Here is a 19,283-nt window from a genome sequence, read left to right on the forward strand (position 1 = left end):
AAGGCAGTGAAGGCGTCAAGATTTATTAAAAAGCTGAAGTACTGAAGACAGTGTGGTGCTGTCGTAAGGGCAGACAGATTGACCAGTGGAGCAGAATCAAGTGTTCAGAAACAGAACTACACATATGCAGTCATCTAACTTACGACACAGGTGACACTGAAATGCAGTGAGGAAAGAACGGTCTTTTCAGAAAATGGTGTTACGAGAGGTTCGGGGATTCGATCGGAGACGTAAAAGACACTTTCCACTCCAAACAAATGGACTGAAGGTATATTTTATTATATAGAGGATAGTAAAGGTGACAGTCTGCAAACAGATCTAGATAGGTCAAGTATTAGAAGGGAAAAAACATCAGCCCGACTGGAAAGGGAAAACACCCACATCGGCTGAAGAGAAAATGACACAAATCAACCAGAAAGAGAAACACCAGGTTGACCGAAAAGAGAACACATCAAATCAATTACTTCATATCAAATCAATTACTTCACATCAGATCAGTTACTCACAACATCCACGCCCCACTGCCGGGAGAGCTCTGTCAATCGACGCGGCTGGGCAAGGATCACACGTCCTGGGCAAGGTGTCCCTTCCACAGGTGGAACTCTCACTAGGGCTCAGTTTCCAGCAGTTTTTATACCATCAGTAATTTTCAGAGTAAGCAATTACAGAGTTTGCAGAGCAAGCATTTAGTGTTCCCATGCACAAAATGGTTATCAGTGGCGTACGTGCACTGAGCCCCCTGGCTAACGTCCCAGCCCAGTAGTTGTGTACGTGCATTGTTCTCTTTGGTTATCGTCCCAGCCCGGCACAGATGGCCAGTCCATCCCGTGCTACGACGCTCCAAGAGCCTTGAAATGTTACAACTTGCAACTCCCTCCGTGAGAGAAGGGCCAGTTCCCACCACGCAGAAAGCAGCTTTGTATTTCTTTTTGTGCTGGTGGCTGTAGGTCAATGGAGCGGCCAAACATGGCCGCACTCATGTCAAGACATATTCGGCCGTGGCCGTCTCCATTAACCATAAGACACCATACGCACAGACAATGAACTTCATACACAAGTACATAAGGCACATCCAAGAATCCAAAATCCAATGACTACAATAATTATAAAACTATCTCGCAATAAAGGACCCAAACCCCAAGGTAACCAATCAAATAACCCCTTAGAATATGAAATGTTATTAACTTGATCTTGCAAATCATGTACAGCATCAAAAATAACATTTGATAAGGTAACACTTAGGCCTAACAAATTAGCTTGCAGAAGTCCAGACCAGCCCCCATCACAGAGGGTAGCAGAAGGCAGGGTAATAGAGAAATTATAACTAGTTCTCTGTGACTGGTCAGATTTAGGCTTATACTGAGAGATTGCTTGATGTTTCTGAGACCAAATTTCTCGGCCATTCATAGTCCAGGTTATAGGTCCCACTGGTGTAGAGCAGTTGGTCCAGCAGTGCAGGGTCAAAGGTTGTCCTACGGAGACATTAGTTGGTGTGTAGGTCTGCAGCAGACATGGAAGTGCAGCACAGCATAGTGAACACAACAGGAGCATCTATTCACGCAAAGAAACAGAATTTTTAGGAACATGATATAACTGTTTATTTCCTGGATATATAACTATGAGTGTTGCAGTGGGCCCTTGGGCCACTACTTCTGCGGCACGGGGAGCCGCATTGGGTGGATGTGTCACCCACACTTTTGCTCCAGGTTTCCATCCATCTGTAGATCCAAATCCTTGTATTCCTCTTTTAGTTAATTCACTTGGAGGTTGTCCTTGTGACACATTTGGAGTCGAGAGGGGAAGCACCAATAATTGTCCCACTCGTTCCCCAGACTCTACAGTTAGTACTGTGTCACTACCATTATATAATATAAATTTTATTTCTCCCTGGTAATCTGGATCAATAACTCCTCCCAGTACATCAATACCTTTGGCTGCCAGTCCAGAGCGTCCTTTTAACAAACCAAAGGTATTTTTGGGAAATTGTACCCCTATCCCAGTAGGGACTATAGACTGCTTCCTAGGGGGCAATTGAATAGAATGAACAGTAGATAAATCCAATCCAGCCGCTTCGGCCGTGGCACGAAAAGGCGGTTTAGCAGACTGAGTCAGGGGCCAATAGGTTAAGGTCATAAACTCATGGGTGGCGGTTGCCACTTCTGTAATCTTTGCTGGTAACAACCTTGACAGAGGAGTCTCATTAGGGCCTAGTGGCCTGTTATTTAACATATTTAGAGCAGTACTTAGATGGTTGTGCCCCCCCTTTAATGAGCCATGACCAAGTTTCCTCAATTGTTGTTTAAGCAATCCATTCATTTGTTCTATGATGCCTGCAGCTTGGGGGTAATAAGGTATATGATAAATGCATTCTATATAATTTTCCTTGGTATAAGTTTGAATCAACTTACCTGTAAAGTGGGAACCGTTGTTACTCTGAATTTGCCTTGGTGTTTTATAATATAACTTAATTATATCCAATAATTTTATGGCACTCTGTTGAGTGGCCACTTTAGCTGGTATAGCCAATAAATAACCAGAATATGTATCAACAGCAGTGCAGGCATAAGTATATCCACAAGAATTTGGCAATGGTCTAATAATATGACCTTGGTAGGGGTGTGGAACTCCCCATTTATTTAACTGTTGGCATAACTGACATTGTTGTACTGCAGTGGCAATATTATCGTGAGTGACAAGGATTCCCCTTTGTTGTGCCCACCTGTATGACGCTTGTTCTCCCAAGTGTCCACTATTTTCGTGGACCTATTGTGCTAAGCCTGGGTTGTGCGTTGCATGACTTTGCACCAGCTGATCAGCATAAGAGTTATACTTCTGTTCTGTAGAAATTAAAGAACTGTGAGCATCAACATGAAATACAGTAACAATTGTATTTTGGCATCATAATCATATGTCTTTTTGTAATTTCTTTTTTAAGTTAAAAAAACTTTAATTTTGGCAGAAGTTTATCAAAAATATCAAAAGATTTTAAAACACTTGGTCAAATAGGAAACAATGCCTAGTTATTTATTTAATCAAGTTGACAACAGAAACAGTTAAAGGCAAACAGAGAGTTAAAACAGTCAAAAAACAAAAACAAAAACCTTAAGGGAGAGACTTCAGTCCTTTTGAACATAGGAAATTATTTTAACAAAACATAGGTGTTTTGTCTTTTACATAGACTTACTCAAAAGAACACCTTTTAATCTCTATATAAAGAGTAGACTAAAAGTTTAAGAAAATTACCTTTAAAGAGAGAAAGCCAAATTTTAATTTTTTATCAGCTTACTTTAGCCAACTTGATCATGTGCAAAACTCCTCAGGGCTTCACTTTTACAAACCTTCTGTCACTTATTTTTTACATTTAGAATTTGTCCTACGCCTTTTTTCTTTTCTTAGTACTTTAGGACAAATTTATTTTTCTTAACAAAACAAACATAAATATCTCTATTCTTTATACCTTCTTTATGGACAACATACCTTTTGCTTTTTTTGTATACAGACTTTCCAGAAATGTGTACTTTCTCATAGAAAATTCCTCAACATGCACATAACATGTTTATCAATAAATGTAAGCATCTTTCAGTTTTTCTGAGATAAGAAACCAAAGGCAGACAAATCTATGCTTAGTAACCAATTTTTAATGTTTTATCTTATGTGGGAATGACCAGAGACTCAATAAATTTTTATCAACTTAATTTAGCAAAACTCTAAAGCTTCAAGTTACCAAAAAGATTTTGGAAGCTGTTTTTGAAATAACTTTGTCTTTTAGAAGTCTCTGTGTATTAATTAAAGATTGCATTTCATCGTGAGAGGTTTTGAATCCTCTCTTTTAAGGGCGACCCTTAAGGTGAACTCATCAGATTCTCCAGAATAGCCATTTCAATTTTAAATTACTTCAAAAGTTTAAATTGAAATTGCCCCATTTTGGCCACTTTTCCTCTCTGGAGTCTATGGAATATTGTGGCAATGTGGTGTTACAATAAAAAACTTATCTTCTTGGATATGGGCTCCTAGCTGAATATAGCCCATTTAGCCAAGAGGTGGCCCAGAGGGCTCTCCTTGGGGACAGATGGAACTTCCCCCCTTCAAAATTACAAACATACAGAATAGACAGTTAAATGGGATCCCAAACAGAACAGATAGATGCATCTAACAGATTCCGGGTAAAAGTCCTACAATTATTCCCACTCCAGTAGGGATAGCCCTGCCTCTTAAAGAGACAGGACTCCAGATGGAGGGGAAGGGAGTTGTTGATGTAAGCAAAAACAAACAAACAGGCAAACAAACAAATAATTTTAGAGCCTGTTTCCCTGTCATAAGAAAAATGTGCCCAGGGTCAGCGGTGCCGGGTCAGATGGAAAGCACTGGGAGCAGTCCCTAGGGCAAATCACCTAGGCAGCTGCTGGACTGTTTCCCAGGACATCCCACCCAGCCCAGGCCCACCGAGCCATGGACAAAGAGCCTCCCGGCTGGCTCGCCAAATTATTATTGGATACACATTTAGGCTCACTATTTGTCACTTAAGAGGGGCCAAATAAAACTAGAATGCCAGGCTCACGGCAAGGAAAGAGTTTCTATTTTGGGTGACATCAGCCGGGACTGTAAATTTGAAACTTCTTTTTTCAAGAGTACATTCTCCCTTGTATTTTATCCCTATCTTCCATAGCCTGACGATAAGCAGTCAATAAACATTAACCTCGCCGTGCCAGAAAAGAAACATTATCTCTTTTTTCCTACTGTCTGCAAAGTTTTGGTCACATCCAATGATTCATATCTTGCAGACGAACATCCCAAGATTCACATAATCCTGACCTATGAGCCCACTCCCCAGCCAGAGTGCAAAAGGGAGGGTCTTCCCATCCTGGGATCTCTTCCACCTTGGCTTCAGTTACCCTTTGTTTGAACAGGAAAGCCATCTCCTTAATCGAATCCTGCTCACAGCGCCAATTATGTTACGAGAGGTTCGGGGATTCGATCGGAGACGTAAAAGACACTTTCCACTCCAAACAAATGGACTGAAGGTATATTTTATTATATAGAGGATAGTAAAGGTGACAGTCTGCAAACAGATCTAGATAGGTCAAGTATTAGAAGGGAAAAAACATCAGCCCGACTGGAAAGGGAAAACACCCACATCGGCTGAAGAGAAAATGACACAAATCAACCAGAAAGAGAAACACCAGGTTGACCGAAAAGAGAACACATCAAATCAATTACTTCATATCAAATCAATTACTTCACATCAGATCAGTTACTCACAACATCCACGCCCCACTGCCGGGAGAGCTCTGTCAATCGACGCGGCTGGGCAAGGATCACACGTCCTGGGCAAGGTGTCCCTTCCACAGGTGGAACTCTCACTAGGGCTCAGTTTCCAGCAGTTTTTATACCATCAGTAATTTTCAGAGTAAGCAATTACAGAGTTTGCAGAGCAAGCATTTAGTGTTCCCATGCACAAAATGGTTATCAGTGGCGTACGTGCACTGAGCCCCCTGGCTAACGTCCCAGCCCAGTAGTTGTGTACGTGCATTGTTCTCTTTGGTTATCGTCCCAGCCCGGCACAGATGGCCAGTCCATCCCGTGCTACGACGCTCCAAGAGCCTTGAAATGTTACAACTTGCAACTCCCTCCGTGAGAGAAGGGCCAGTTCCCACCACGCAGAAAGCAGCTTTGTATTTCTTTTTGTGCTGGTGGCTGTAGGTCAATGGAGCGGCCAAACATGGCCGCACTCATGTCAAGACAAATGGTAATGGGCCACATATCCATGTGGAGAAAATATATTGTGACCCTACCCCACACCATACATAGAAATCAATTCCAGATGGACTACTGATCTAAGTGTGAAAATCAAATAATAAATCCTGTTGAAAAAGCATAGGAAAATATCATCATGACTTCATAGTAAGGAAAGATTTCTTAAACAGAACACATAAGGTACTAGAAAAAGAAAAAAATCAATAAGAGCTTCTCTTCCTCAAAAGACACCATTAGGAGTCTGAAATGGGAAGCCACAGAGGGGGAAAATATGTTTGCAAACCATATATCTAATAAAGGACTCATGCTAGAATATGTTTTTTTTTTTCACTTCTCACAAATCAATAAGCCAGACAACCTAAGAGAAGGTTGAGGAAAAGACTTGAACAGACACTTTATAAAAGAAGATATCCAGATGGCCAAGAAGCCATGAGAAATTGCTCAACATCTTAATGATTAGGGAAATGCAAACGAAACCACAATGTGATACCACTACACACTCACCTGAGTGCTTCAGTGGAAAAGGTTGATCACAGCAAGAGGTGACAAACGTGTGGAGCAGTAGGAACTCTCTTTCCTTGCTGGGGAGAAGGTAAATTCATAAGCCCTTTTGGAAAACTCTTTGACAGTATCTACTTAAGCTGAACATATTCATCCCCTGTGGCCCAACAAGTCCACTCCTAGTTACAGCTCCCACGGAAATGCATACCTGTGTTCACCAAAGACGTACCAGAATCTTCAGAGCAGCAATATTTGCATTAGCCGAAAACTGGAAAATACCTAAATAGTAGAATGGATATGTTCACCCAATGGAATATTATATAAAATATTGATCTAATGAATGAATTATCTAAAACTACCCCCAGGGCCTTGTGGTTAAGTTTGGCACACTCCGCTTCAGCAGCCTGGGTTTAGTTCCTGGGCGCGGACCTACACCACTCGTCAGCCATCCTGTGGTGGCAGCTCACATACAAAAAGAGGAAGATTGGCAGTGGATGTTAGCTCAGGGTGAATCTTCCTCAGCAAAAAAAAATAAAACTATCCTCAACAATATGTATGAATCTCACAAACAATATTGAGCAAAAGAAGCCAAATACAGAAGAATACAGTCTTTTTTTTTTTTTTTGGATGAGGAAGATTGGCCCTGAGCTAACATCTGTGCCCATCGTCCTCTATTTTGTATGTAGGACACTGCCACAGTGTGGCTTGATGAGCAGTGTGTAGGTCTGCACCCGGGATCTAAACTCCAGAACCTGGGCCGCTGAAGTGGAGTGTGCGAACTTAACCACTATGCCACCAGGCTGGCCCCCTGAGTCTATTTTTAAAAAGTACGAGAGGGCCAGCCTCATGGCTTAGCGGTTGGGTGCGCATGCTCCACTACTGGCGGCCCAGGTTCGGATCCCAGGCGTGCACCGACACACCACTTGTCTGGCCATGCTGAGGTGGCGTCCCACATACAGCAACTAGAAGGATGTGCAACTATGACATACAACTATCTACTGGGGCTTTAGGGAGAAAAGGGGAAAAAAAAGGAGGAGGATTGGCAATAGATGTTAGCTCAGGGCCGGTCTTCCTCAACAAAAAGAGGAGGATTGGCATGGATGTTAGCTCAGGGCTGATCTTCCTCACACACACACAAAAAAGTATGAGAGTAAGCAGTACTAACTTACGCTGTTAGAAGTCAAGAGAGTGGTTCCCCATGGGATGGGGGAGTGATTTAAAGGAGTATGTGGTGGGAGGATTCTTTGATGCTGGTAATGTTCTATTTCTAGGTCTGGGTGTGGTTACACAGATGTGTTCAGTTTATGAAAATTTATCAAGCTGCAAACTTATGATTTATGCATGTCTCAGTATGTTTGTTATACTTCAATAAAAAGTTTAAAAAACACTATAACCCAATAAACAGGGCACAAAAAATATCAGTCATGTGAAATGGGAGGGGGTGTTAAGATATTCCAAAGTTAATAAAATGGCGAGGTGAGCCTGCTGCAGAAAATGAAAGTCAATCATCAGTCATGCTTTAGCCAAACTCAAGTTAAGATGGGACGTATTATTGAGCTTCACTTGCTTTGGTCTCTTCTTATAAAACGATAACTGTTCAAGTTGTCTCCTTTAACTCCCCAGAAAAACTTAGGATTTAAGATAAAGCTCGTTTGAACATAGGAGCTACACTTTTCGTTGTAGCAGAACATTTCCCAAGGAGCATATTTCAATAGACAAAAAATAATCGACAACTTTTTTAAGTTAAAAAAATTTTTATTAGAGTTTAGCTCATCTGAAGAGGGTTGAAATTATTAATAGCATTCCTTGAATAGAATATCACTAATGAAAATACTTTTAACCAATGGGTAAGTGGACAACCCCCCAAAGGGGTACTTTTTATCTGAAGGAATGTGAGGCAGGCAAAGCCATATTACCATGCAGTCTTTCCGCCACCCCCAGGAGGATCTAATCCAGCCTGTGCTCTGATTGAAATGCAGGGCTCAGGGTGGGAAAACTGATTAACAAAATAAAAAATCCAACGTGTTTCCCCTGTGCAGAGTCATCAGCGTATCTTATGTAATTATGTAGCCCATAAATCAGCACCGCGTGCAAGGCCTCAGTCCTGGTGTAAATATCTTAATGACTGAGACGCTTTCACCATGAATAATTTATATCTGCATGCTCCATTTTTCTCAACCATGCTTCACTTCAGCAGGATAAACTAATCTGTCAGGCTACAGGGGATGGGCTCTTGATTGTTTCTTCCTGGTTTTTCTTCTGTTTATTTTTCTCATTTTGATACACTGCATTTTTGTCTCTTGCACTTTCTTAAATAAGAGTGCCTCCTTCATCTGCCCTGTCTGCCTGCCTTTACTTTTCCTGTGCATCTTATTAGACGTCTTGGAAGAAAGCCAGGTTTTTGGACTCCTACTGTTCATACTCTTCCTCTGAATGGAATTGGGTGGCAGCTAGGGAAGCAGGCTTAATACCACAAGGCAGGATGAGTTTCTTGATGTTGTTGTGGGGAAACATTTATTATGGAAAGCAATTGCCAGAAAAGGCTAATGGCCAATTAAACATTGGCATTTGTGGATCCCCTTCTGTGATGCAGAAAGTAACTGCCACATGGGTGATGCCGGAAAGCCATACTTGCTAAAACGGTTTTGTTCTTTTCCTAGAGCCCATTAAAATAAAGGCAGCTGAGAGACATTCCAGTCGAATTCTATCTCATCTACTAAGCTCATCCCAACCATCCCAGCTCACCATGCCCAGCCTCCTCAGATCCCGTAGGTCTCGCTGTCACTGCCATTCCCTTGACATGCACCATAGATATTTGGTGATGATAATTGCCTTTCTGTAACCTCTAGTCCTCGTGGACAGGGACCTTCAGCCACCTTCTGCGGATCTTTTGCTGTGCTTGAGTAATTCTCCCAGAAACCTGGAAATCACATCCTGTTAGATAATCCAATATTTTTTTATAAGCACTTGGACCCAACTATATTAAAGATTTCATTGAGGGGAAAACTGCAAACACTTTGTGTCCTATAGTTGAAGAAAAAAGTAACTAGAAACGTCATGAGGTTCAACCGATTAAATTTCCATAGTGAAATCCAGGAGTGCTACCCTGCCCCCACCTTCTTGGCAAGGGATCCCAAGGGATGACTGGAAGGAAGGGATAATACATTTCATCTTTGATTCCCAGTACCTTCTGATATGCCTGGCATAGAGTTAGCACTCAATAAATGTACTTTTAAATTCATATTGTTGCAGGCATGATGCCTTAGCCTGCAGACTTAGAGAGCCCCGTTCTGTGGGAATGCAAGGTGAGCGATCTTCTATCCTGGCAAGAATCTAACTAGGCTTCTCCAGTCTCCTAATAGTACCTTAGTCCTGCCTCTGATTCATCTGACGTCCAAAGCATATGGATCTGGTCTCAATCGTGTATACAGAATGCCAGCACACCACAGTCTCATCACAGGACTTTCTTAAATTATCTAATATCCAGCTTCTGTTGGAAACCTAAGTGAGGGAAAAGATTGCTATCTATGAAAGAACCCCAGAGAGACATCCAGTCTGTCTACTAGGATCTGTCGTTAGATTAAGTTGACCACCACATTAGCTTGTCCCATTATAGGGACACCGTCATTGATTTGCTTTTTAACCTTATGCCTCAACCTTGATCAGGAACAGCCGTTGGAAACCACCTCTGTGTCCTATTATAAAAATGAGTTGAGAACGTTACCCACTGTATCAGTTAGCACCATCTATATATAAAGCCTCTTGAGAGAGACATCTTTCAGAGCTCCTGCTGGAAGAATCTTTATTTCCACCATAGGGACTAGTGGACTTCCTCCCTTGTAGCAGTGAGAACTGCATGGTTGACCATGTTTCTTTTATCGTCCTGGTTTCCACGAAGTTCAGAATCATGTTTTTTTTTAATTGAAGCAAAGTTCTCATAACATATAGCTAACCACTTTAAAGCGTACAATTCAGTAGCATTTGGTACATTCACAGTGTTGTGCAACTGTCACCTCTGTCTAGTTCCGAAACTCAAGCAGTCACTCCCTGTTCCTCTCTGCCTCCAACCCCTGGCAACTACTAATCCACTTTCTGTCTCTATGTAATTACCTATAATTCAGAGGCATTTTTGCAATTTAGTCAAAGCATCTCTATCAACCCTTGCAAGTGAGGCATTTGTAGGCTCTTTTTCTTCCTGATTGTTTCCTTATATTACATATTTTGTTTAAAGCAAGGAATCTCCAGCCTTTTGTTGAAAGAATTGGAGTGGAGATATATACAAATAAAGATATCCTCCTTTTTACCTCCCCAGTCACCACCCGTCTCCGTGCTCCTCTGTGCCGTGACCTGTATGGCCTGCATTATGGGCTCTCTTCCCCTCTGGCTCCAGTGGGGTTTAGCTAATAGGGAACCATGGCAGGAGACCAAAGGGAGGGAGGACACCAATGTAGGGTGTTATTCCATGGCTTCTCCCTATGGATTCACTAGGGCTGGCTGCATCTTTAACTGAAGGTCCCAGCTCCTGTCAGGTAGCCCTCCCCACAGTCCTTTCTGAATCCCAGTTTCACTAACAGCTCTATCCTTGCCTCTTCAGGCTTAGTGGAGCATGGTGCCTGTTGCTTCTGACCCAAGTTTTGCGTTATCTCTTGTGTTTTCCCGATAACCTGCCCACACCTTTCTAAAAAGTTCCTTTGCTAAACTCTCGTCAAATTATCCTAATTTGAGTATCATCTGTTTCTGGCTTTGACCTTGACTTAAATAATTGTATTCTACTCCATGGTTCTGTTCAGCTGTCAGTCAACATGATTTGCTCGGAGTCCTCTGTGGACAAGCCAGTCTGGCAGATTCTCCTAGGGCCAGACCACGTCCTCTCCCAGGCCTCCAGAGCACTCACGTCTCTTCATGGTTTTAAGACGCAGGACCTTTGTGCGATCCCTGAGTGATGCCAGTCTCTTTTAAGAGCTCAAAATCCTGAAGGTGGCTTATTTGCTTGACCATTTCCAACTGCAATGATACCCGCTTACAACGGGGAATGACCAGGGAGTTCAAGTTCCCTCTGGAAGAAGGTGGGTTACCTTTCCGCCAGTGGATTGTTTCCTAATTCTTTCACTATCAGATAAACTCAAACACTTCTCAGTCTCATATTATGAGGCATTGGATGGAGTTACTTACGCAGCCTTAGAATTTAGACAAAAGAGCCGTAGCCCTCATCATCAGCATCATCGGTGTATGCACACGCACCCTGTTACAGGGACAGCCATTGAAAGGGTTGAAGCATGGGATTCACGTGATCCCAACCACACTAGGAACTATTTCAAGCAAAAAAACGTGACTTAAATTTCTGCATCATCAGTATGGTTAGTATAGCACCTTGAATAAAATAATAGGTATTCATTCTTTCACTCATTCTGTCAACAAATACCATTGAGCACCTACTGTGTACATAGACGCTGTGGAGACGCTGTGGAGAGTCACAGTCATGAGCAGGACATACACAATCCCTGCTGCACGGAGCTTACATTTTAAATCAAATAACAATTAATTAAACAGCTAATTAAACAGCTAATTGTTGAATTACATTTATTAGAAGTGCTGTGAAGGAAGGCATGGGGTTCTATTAAGCACGTAGCAGGCAGGTGGACGTGGTTTGCAGGGCAGGGCAGGAGTCCCTGGGGAAGGGACATCTGAGCCAAGCAGTGCTGAAGACGTAGGTGAAGGAGGGTCCGAGGGAGAATTGGAGCATCCCAGGTAGACAGAACAGCATATATAAGGGACCGGAGGCAGGTATGCACACGGCATTTTTGAAGAATTGAAAGAGGCTTGGGGGACTGGATCAGAGAGGACAGGGGTGGAAGGGTGGAGAATGAACCTGGTGAGGTCAGCAGGAGCCAGACCAGGTAGGTCCTTGTGGACTATGTTAAGAAATTTTACCCTGTGACAAGAACAGCGACTGGAAGGTTTAAGCATCAGGTTAACATGATGAGATGTGCACTTTTAGAAAATCAGTCTGGATTGGGGAAGGTGGAGGCCAGGAGAGGATGAGGGGCTATCAGATGGCAGTAACTTAGACTGAAACCATAGTGGTGGAGAAGGAAAGAAAGGGTGAAATTGAGAGCTATTGAGGAATAAGAATCAAGAGGAATTTGTGAGGCTAAGGGAGAAGATGGGATTGGGGATGACTCCTGGGTTTCTGGTTCGCATGCTGGAGTGTAACGTGAGCCATTCACTGGGAGGAGGAGAAGGAGAAGAACCAGTGGAGGAGGGTGGGCTCACTCTTCAGGTGTGGACATGTTGTGTTTGAGGTACTCATGAGCCATCCCAGAATTGTTCAAGGTGGCAGTGGGAGCTCAGGGGGAGGATGTGTGCTGGACTCATAGACTGAAGAGCCATCATGGTAAATGAAACTGTGGGCCACTGAGCAGAGAGAAGAGAGGACTGAGCTCATATTTGGTAAACTGTTGTCAGCAGTCTCTGATCATCTTTACATGAAATAAGCACCTTTCTTTCCTTGCCATTTTTTTTCTGCCTAAGTTAGGACCTCATCATGACAGGATCTTGTTAGAAAGTTAAAGTTGTGCCCTGGAAGCTCCTTAATGTGAAAGCTTCGTATTATGTGATGAGTGTAGGAAGGTAGATCATCCTTCAATCTCAGTCTTGACAGGATGTTATTGCTGTCATTGAAATATTTGAGTCTGGTGTTTTTCGTCCCATCTTGATAAACATCAGTTGTCTAGAATCACTTTCATGTCTAGCAGTTCACCCCTTCTACTCATTAGGATATTGTAATTTAGATTCAGCTACTGTGTATTTTTGCACAAAAGGCTCGTTAACCTTCCCTAATTTTCTCGTTCCCTCTAGACTCTTACTTACCTGACATTGCTCTTTCTCTATACATTCATAGACTGTCAGGGCTCGAGAGCGTTTATTGAGTCCCCTAATTTTACAAAGAAGAAAATGAGGTCTAAGGAAGATGGTGGCTTGGGTCACATGGCAAGTTGGTGGCAGAACTAGAACCACCCTCAGGCCTCCAGCCTTGAGCCCAGCTCAGCATCACACTGCCTCTTCCCTTCCCAGGACTTTAACTTTCTCTTCTCAGCGGTTTGAAACTTTCTACTTAAAATTTCCAAAGAAACTCATTAATTGCACATTAGCCTCCCCCAAATGGAAAGATTGTACTTGTTCCTTCAAAGCCTTGATGGGGAAAGTGCTACTTAAACAGAGACTGTTCTAGTTTCCACTCACAGAGGTATCCCAGAGCAGCTGTGGGGACACACTCCACCTCTAAATTAAGGGTGGCAGAAGATTGGGTACGCTTTCTCTGTGCTTCTTGATGTCCCTGCTCCTATCATTTATTTCTACAAGAAAAAATTTAATATTCATTTTTCACTGTAACTGGAATATTAGAACCATAAAAGAATATAGTTTTTAATACTTTGAGAAATATATAGGCCAGGAAAAAAGGATAGTAATGTGAAAGTTTATATTTAAACAACTTCCACATATGCTGATAAGCTCTTTAAAAACTCTGATTTTTGGGCCAGCCCCGTGGCTTAGCGGTTAAGTGCGCGTGCTCCACTGCTGGTGGCCTGGGTTCGGATCCCGGGCGCGCACTGATGCACCGCTTCTCCGGCCATGCTGAGGCCGCGTCCCACATACAGCAACTAGAAGGATGTGCAGCTATGACATACAACTATCTACTGGGGCTTTGGGGAAAAAAAAGAAGGAGGATTGGCAATAGATGTTAGCTCAGAGCCGGTCTTCCTCAGCAAAAAGAGGAGGATTAGCATGGATGTTAGCTCAGGGCTGATCTTCCTCACAAAAAAAAAAAAAAAACTCTGATTTTTGATCATGAAGTACTGCCTTTAAGAAAAATGAATACCTAGCATGTGTACTGGGTAGTACTTGGTTGTGGTTTTATAAAATTTACATCTGCAAATACTAGTTGTAAATAATTGCTTCCTAGAATAACAGTTCAAGAAAGATACATTGGAGGGACAGACAAGTGAAAAGACCTATCAGGGTATAGATTCAGCTGGTAACAAAGACCCAAACTAATAATACTATCTTAAATATGATAGAAGTTTATTTTTTGAGAGATTAAGCATTCTCTAGAGCTATTATTTCAAGAACCAAGGCTTCCTCTATCTTGTGGCTCCATGCCATTGTCTGCATGGTTGAAAGGGCTCACCAGTCTGGGCCCACAATTGCAACAGCAAGAAGCGGGAATGAGGGGCCAGCCTGGTGGTGCAAGCAGTTAAGTGTGCATGCTCCGCCGTGGCAGCCCAGGGTCACCACTTGTCAAGCCATGCTGTGGCGGCATCCCATATAAAGTAGAGGAAGATGGGCACGGATGTTAGCCCAGGGCCAGTCTTTCTCAGCAAAAAAAAGAGGAGGATTGTCAGATGTTAGCTCAGGGCCGATCTTCCTCACAAAAAAAAAAAAAGGAGGAGGAGGAGGAATGAGGTAGAGGAGGGCACAGCCTTCTTTTTAAGAGCACATCCAGAACCGGTCACATTGCACCTCAGCTTGCTTCCTATTGGCTGAGACTTAGTCACATGGCTGCACCTCACTGCAAAGGAGGCTGGGAAATGTTGTCCTTAGCTGGGCAGTCCTTTGCTCAGCCAAAATTGAGAAAGCCTATTACTGAAGAAAGAAGGGAAGATGGGATACCAGGGAACGACTCTCAGTTTCTGTCATTTGTCAGAGATTAAGTTATACGTAACAGAGAAACTTTATTACTTTCATCTGTGAAGCCAAATAAATTTCTCTTTAGACATGAGAAAATCATGAGGATGAGTATATCTGACTATCGCCTCACAAACCTAGCGAAGTCCAACGAGTCTGTGGGAAGTGATTAGTCCTTCTAAAGTTCTACAGAGGTCACGTGGGAGGAGGCCCCGCCGGGCCAGAGCTCGTGTGAGGTTCGACCTGAGCAGGGAAGGGCGTTGCTGGGGAGCATGCTCAAGAAGGAGGAGGACAGGGGGCTTCTGCGGGCACAGCCGGAGGCATCAGGTTATGTGCACTCAGCTTAGCAGCAGAACCTTGACTCAGAGTTGAGAGGGGGGGCAGAATCGGCTGCCCTAGTGATGGAGGGACAACTGAAACAGGGGCTGCAGGGACTGGCCAGCGTTCTTTCCAGGGGGGGTCCCAGCTGAGGCAGACGAGGTGCGAGTCACTGTTGCCTGTAGCCAGGGGAGCAATCCTGATAAACTCCAAGGTGAGAGTGAGTCCGCACTCTGGGCAGCCCCATGACCAAGGGAGGCCCTGGAGAGAAACAGAGCAGGTGAGAAGGAAGAAGGAAGAGAAGCCAGGATGTTGGCAAGGCCCTAGGTCGGGGGAATTAACACAGCGAGGTGAGCAAAACCAGAGAGCAGCAGCCACCGTAGAGGTAGGTTCACGGGGAAATTGTAGCCATAACACCCCCGAACCAAACTGTCCTCTGAGTAGACGAAGACCCTTGGCTCCTCCCAGCTATTGTTAATGAGACTCTGGCCTGGAACTGACAGAAAGAGTCACAGGCCCTAACGGTCTCTTAACATTTTTTAGGACTAAATTATTTCAGTATCACCAATCACTTCAGAAACATAGTACATACAAGAATCCTTCACACTGGAATATGAATGTTGTTGGTGTGAATATTCTCATCTTTGCCTTATTTAAGAAATACCTTGTTTCATCTCGAACTGAAGATGGCTCTCTCCCATGGAACTTGTGGCTTCGTGAGTCAGTGCATACTGCCTGAGTGTCAGAATAGGAATACAGATTTCCTAGTTCGCTACATCTGAGAGGTCCTTGGTGATGAAGCTGTACTTGCAGAAAGACAGGGTTGTGTTGTTGAAGTCTCAAACACCAGAGCAGTAGGAAACCAGAAAAAATATTACAGAGCAATATACAGTCTTGAAAAATGAGGTGACTCAAAGGCTTGAGGTCATAATATATCAATAATAATAATAATATTGTGTATGTATAGCACTTTGTAAATTACAAAATGCTTTAACTATGCATTGATTTCATTGTAATAAACACTGAGGAAAAGGTACCATTTTATAGGTAAGCAAGCAGACTTAGAAAGTTTTACTAACTTGTCTAAGGTACCATGACCAAAATATTGTGTAAAGAAGAGTTAATTGCAGGTGTTTTAACCCCATGTTCAGGGCTCTGTCCTGGATGACCCCTGGCTCTTCTGAGCTCTCAGCAGTGTCATGAGTTTTCTCATTTGTTCATGCATTCGTTCAACAACTATTTATTGCACACCTCCTATGTGCCAATCATTATGCCAGGCATGGAGGATGCTGTGATTGACAGGATGTGGTCTCTTCCTTCACAGCAAGCTTGCAGTCTGGCAAAGGACAGAGGCATGTAACCCACACTGGCCAGTATGAAACAGTGAGGTCTGTGCTGCAACAGCAGGAATATGGGAGGCTGTGGGAGCACAAGAGAAAGGCCTCTCCCCAAATCATGAGTCAGAGAGGCTTCCCAAGGAGTTGATGTTTACAGTGAGTCCCCAAGGGTGAGTAGGAGTTGAAGGAAGGAAGACTGTTCCAAGTCACTCCTGATGGAGAGGTGACCCTAAATCAGGTCCAGAATAGGGAATGACCCAAAGGATTTACAAATTCAACTTAGTGTACGAATTCCTACTATTTGGCTAATTACAGACATCATCCATCCATCCATCCTCCCTCCCTCCCTCTCTCCTTCTTTCTCTCTTTTCTTTCTTTCTTCCCTTCCTTCCTCCCTCCCTCCCTTCCGTCCTTTCTGCCAACCATCCATCCATAGTAGGTGCTGAGATGTTTACTGAATTCATTAGTTAATTTTTTAAATATTTATTTAGAGATCTAATATATGCCAGGCACTATGCCAAGTGATGTAGAGGCCATAAAGATATACAAGACAGTATCCCAGCTGATGTGAAGCTTAAAATTTAATTGAAGAGATAAACCTGTGCACGTGTTACATAATACAAGCAGGCTAGAACAGCTGTCCTAAGAGATGCCCCAAGAAGTTACCACTGGCTGTGGGGACGTTATGTGGAGGAAGTCTAAGCTTCAGTGATAAAATTAACACAGCAAGATCAGACTGAACATCCTCCATCTTTTTCATGTGTCGATTTGCTTATTTGTTTTATTTTGTTTTCTGAAATTTGTTCTTCCATAGATTCCGTGACTACAGCGTCTGGGCCACTACTAGTTGAAGTTGCCAAAACTCCTGGTGCCAGCCTTGGCGTTGCCCTCACTACCTCGATGTGCTGTAACAAACAGGTCATCGTCATAGACAAAATCAAATCTGCGAGTATCGCAGACAGGTGAGTGCTGTGGAAAGTGCTTGCTTTTCAAAACTGCGTGTGTGTTAAAAAAATATATATACACACACACACACACACTTAACACATACACATATACGCATGCATACACACACATAAACGCACAATAAAAAACAGCTATCCTGTCAGTTTATACAAGTTTCATGTAGGGAAACAAGTTTGCTCCTCTAGAGCTTACACATTCACCTGCCTTATCAGCCACCCCATGATGTAATGTCGCCTCATCCAGAGGTTTGGTGTGGCCTTTAGAAATGGGAAAAAAAAGTCAAGCAGCTGGGCAAGTTTTCCTACTGTGTCCTAGGGTAACAGCCGGTTCCTGGTGTCAGGTGGCTAAGCAGATCTTTATGGTCCATGCAGAAAATTCATGGGTTTTCCTGAATTATTAACAATTAAATCCTGCCGCCATAAAATCTTATTACTTTTTTCTTAAATAAGTAAAATAATTTTTTAAATTGTACAGTCTTCAAAGAAAGGTCCTATACTGTCATAGAATGTTAATCTTAGGGTTTCACAATCTTCAAGAGTCCCTGAAAACATCATTCATTCCTATGACACAATAAAAACAAAAGCCCTTTTTCCTGAATTCTTTTTCCTAACTAATATTTTAGACTTACAATGTAAGAAGGGGAAAAAAAGACCACCCTACCACCTAATAAATTATTTTACAGCTCCTGGTAAGAAACTCCCCTCTCCTGTAGCTGAAGCCCTCCAGGTGCGTCCACGTGGATTGTGTTTTTAGGTGGAAGGGGATGGCTTGAGATGCTTTTGTCCTGAGAGTCAGACTGCTCTCACCGTGGCAATTTTTAGACATCCTTGGATGCCCAGTCTGCATGTTCCCAGCCCTCTTCTCCACATGCCCCGGCCCAACCCTGACCCTGATGCAGTGACCTGCGGCCTTCCTGTGGTGGTCAGTCTGCAGCTCCAGTGTGGTCCTGCCCTGCACTCAGCCCTTCCACAGTGATGGCCGTTGACCCAGGGTGTTCTTCAGCGCCCAATGCCGCAGGCTGCTTTAATCTTCCCCTTCTGTTTTTCCCGTGCCGCAGAGGGGAGCCAGTTTAAGGAGCTGTCCGCTTGACTGGTATGTTGGGATGCTGACTGCTGTGTTTGCTTTTCTCAACTCATCCAGTAGCCAGTTTTTTGAGTTTAGCAAGACGTAGCAGCTAGCCCCTCCCCACCCGTAGTTTTCCCCTTCTCTCACCACGCAGGCCTCATTTGATTACTCCTCTGACTCGTGCATAATTTCCATCATCATTGAGAGCTTTTGTACTAATCAGTGTTTAACTCCAGAATAACAAAACACAACAATAAAGAACTGGTGATCTGGGAGCTTGTGTGGAGGAATCTGAGAAAGTGTTAGCTGATCTCCCCCCAAGTTATTCCCATTCACACATAAAATAGTTGTAAATGACCCTGTGAGCCCCATCTCACCATTCTGCATATTTACCTACTCATATTTATGAATATGAAAACCTAGGAGGGAAAATCACAGAAAAAAGTCAAGGGGAAACATTTTCCTGTTCTTCCCTCCCCTCCTGCTCACTTCCCCTCAACTTTTGGCACCACTACCCACAAATAACTTTTTTTTTAAGAAGGACATGAGAAAAACATTTCCTTGAATTTTTCTGTATTTTTTACAAGGTTTACATTCATACCCAAGGTGCTTAACATTTGACAGATGGTGTTTGCTATAACACTCAAACATTTCCTT

The 19,283-nt window shown here is 43.0% G+C and overlaps 1 protein-coding gene across 8 annotated transcripts in view; it reads left to right on the top strand.

Moving 5' to 3' along the window:
- GRIP1 (glutamate receptor interacting protein 1) overlaps positions 1 to 19,283 on the top strand; it is a 632,136-nt gene that overhangs the window by 515,743 nt on the left and 97,110 nt on the right. For all 8 annotated transcript variants that reach the window (XM_058557692.1, XM_058557694.1, XM_058557689.1 and 5 more), the window contains one exon: positions 17,410 to 17,557. In XM_058557692.1, coding sequence (XP_058413675.1) covers positions 17,410 to 17,557 — 148 coding nt within the window. The remainder of the gene's footprint in view (positions 1 to 17,409; positions 17,558 to 19,283) is intronic.

The sequence above is a fragment of the Diceros bicornis genome, chromosome 17 (genome assembly GCF_020826845.1).
Source record: "Diceros bicornis minor isolate mBicDic1 chromosome 17, mDicBic1.mat.cur, whole genome shotgun sequence".
In the NCBI taxonomy this organism is placed as follows: domain Eukaryota; kingdom Metazoa; phylum Chordata; class Mammalia; order Perissodactyla; family Rhinocerotidae; genus Diceros; species Diceros bicornis.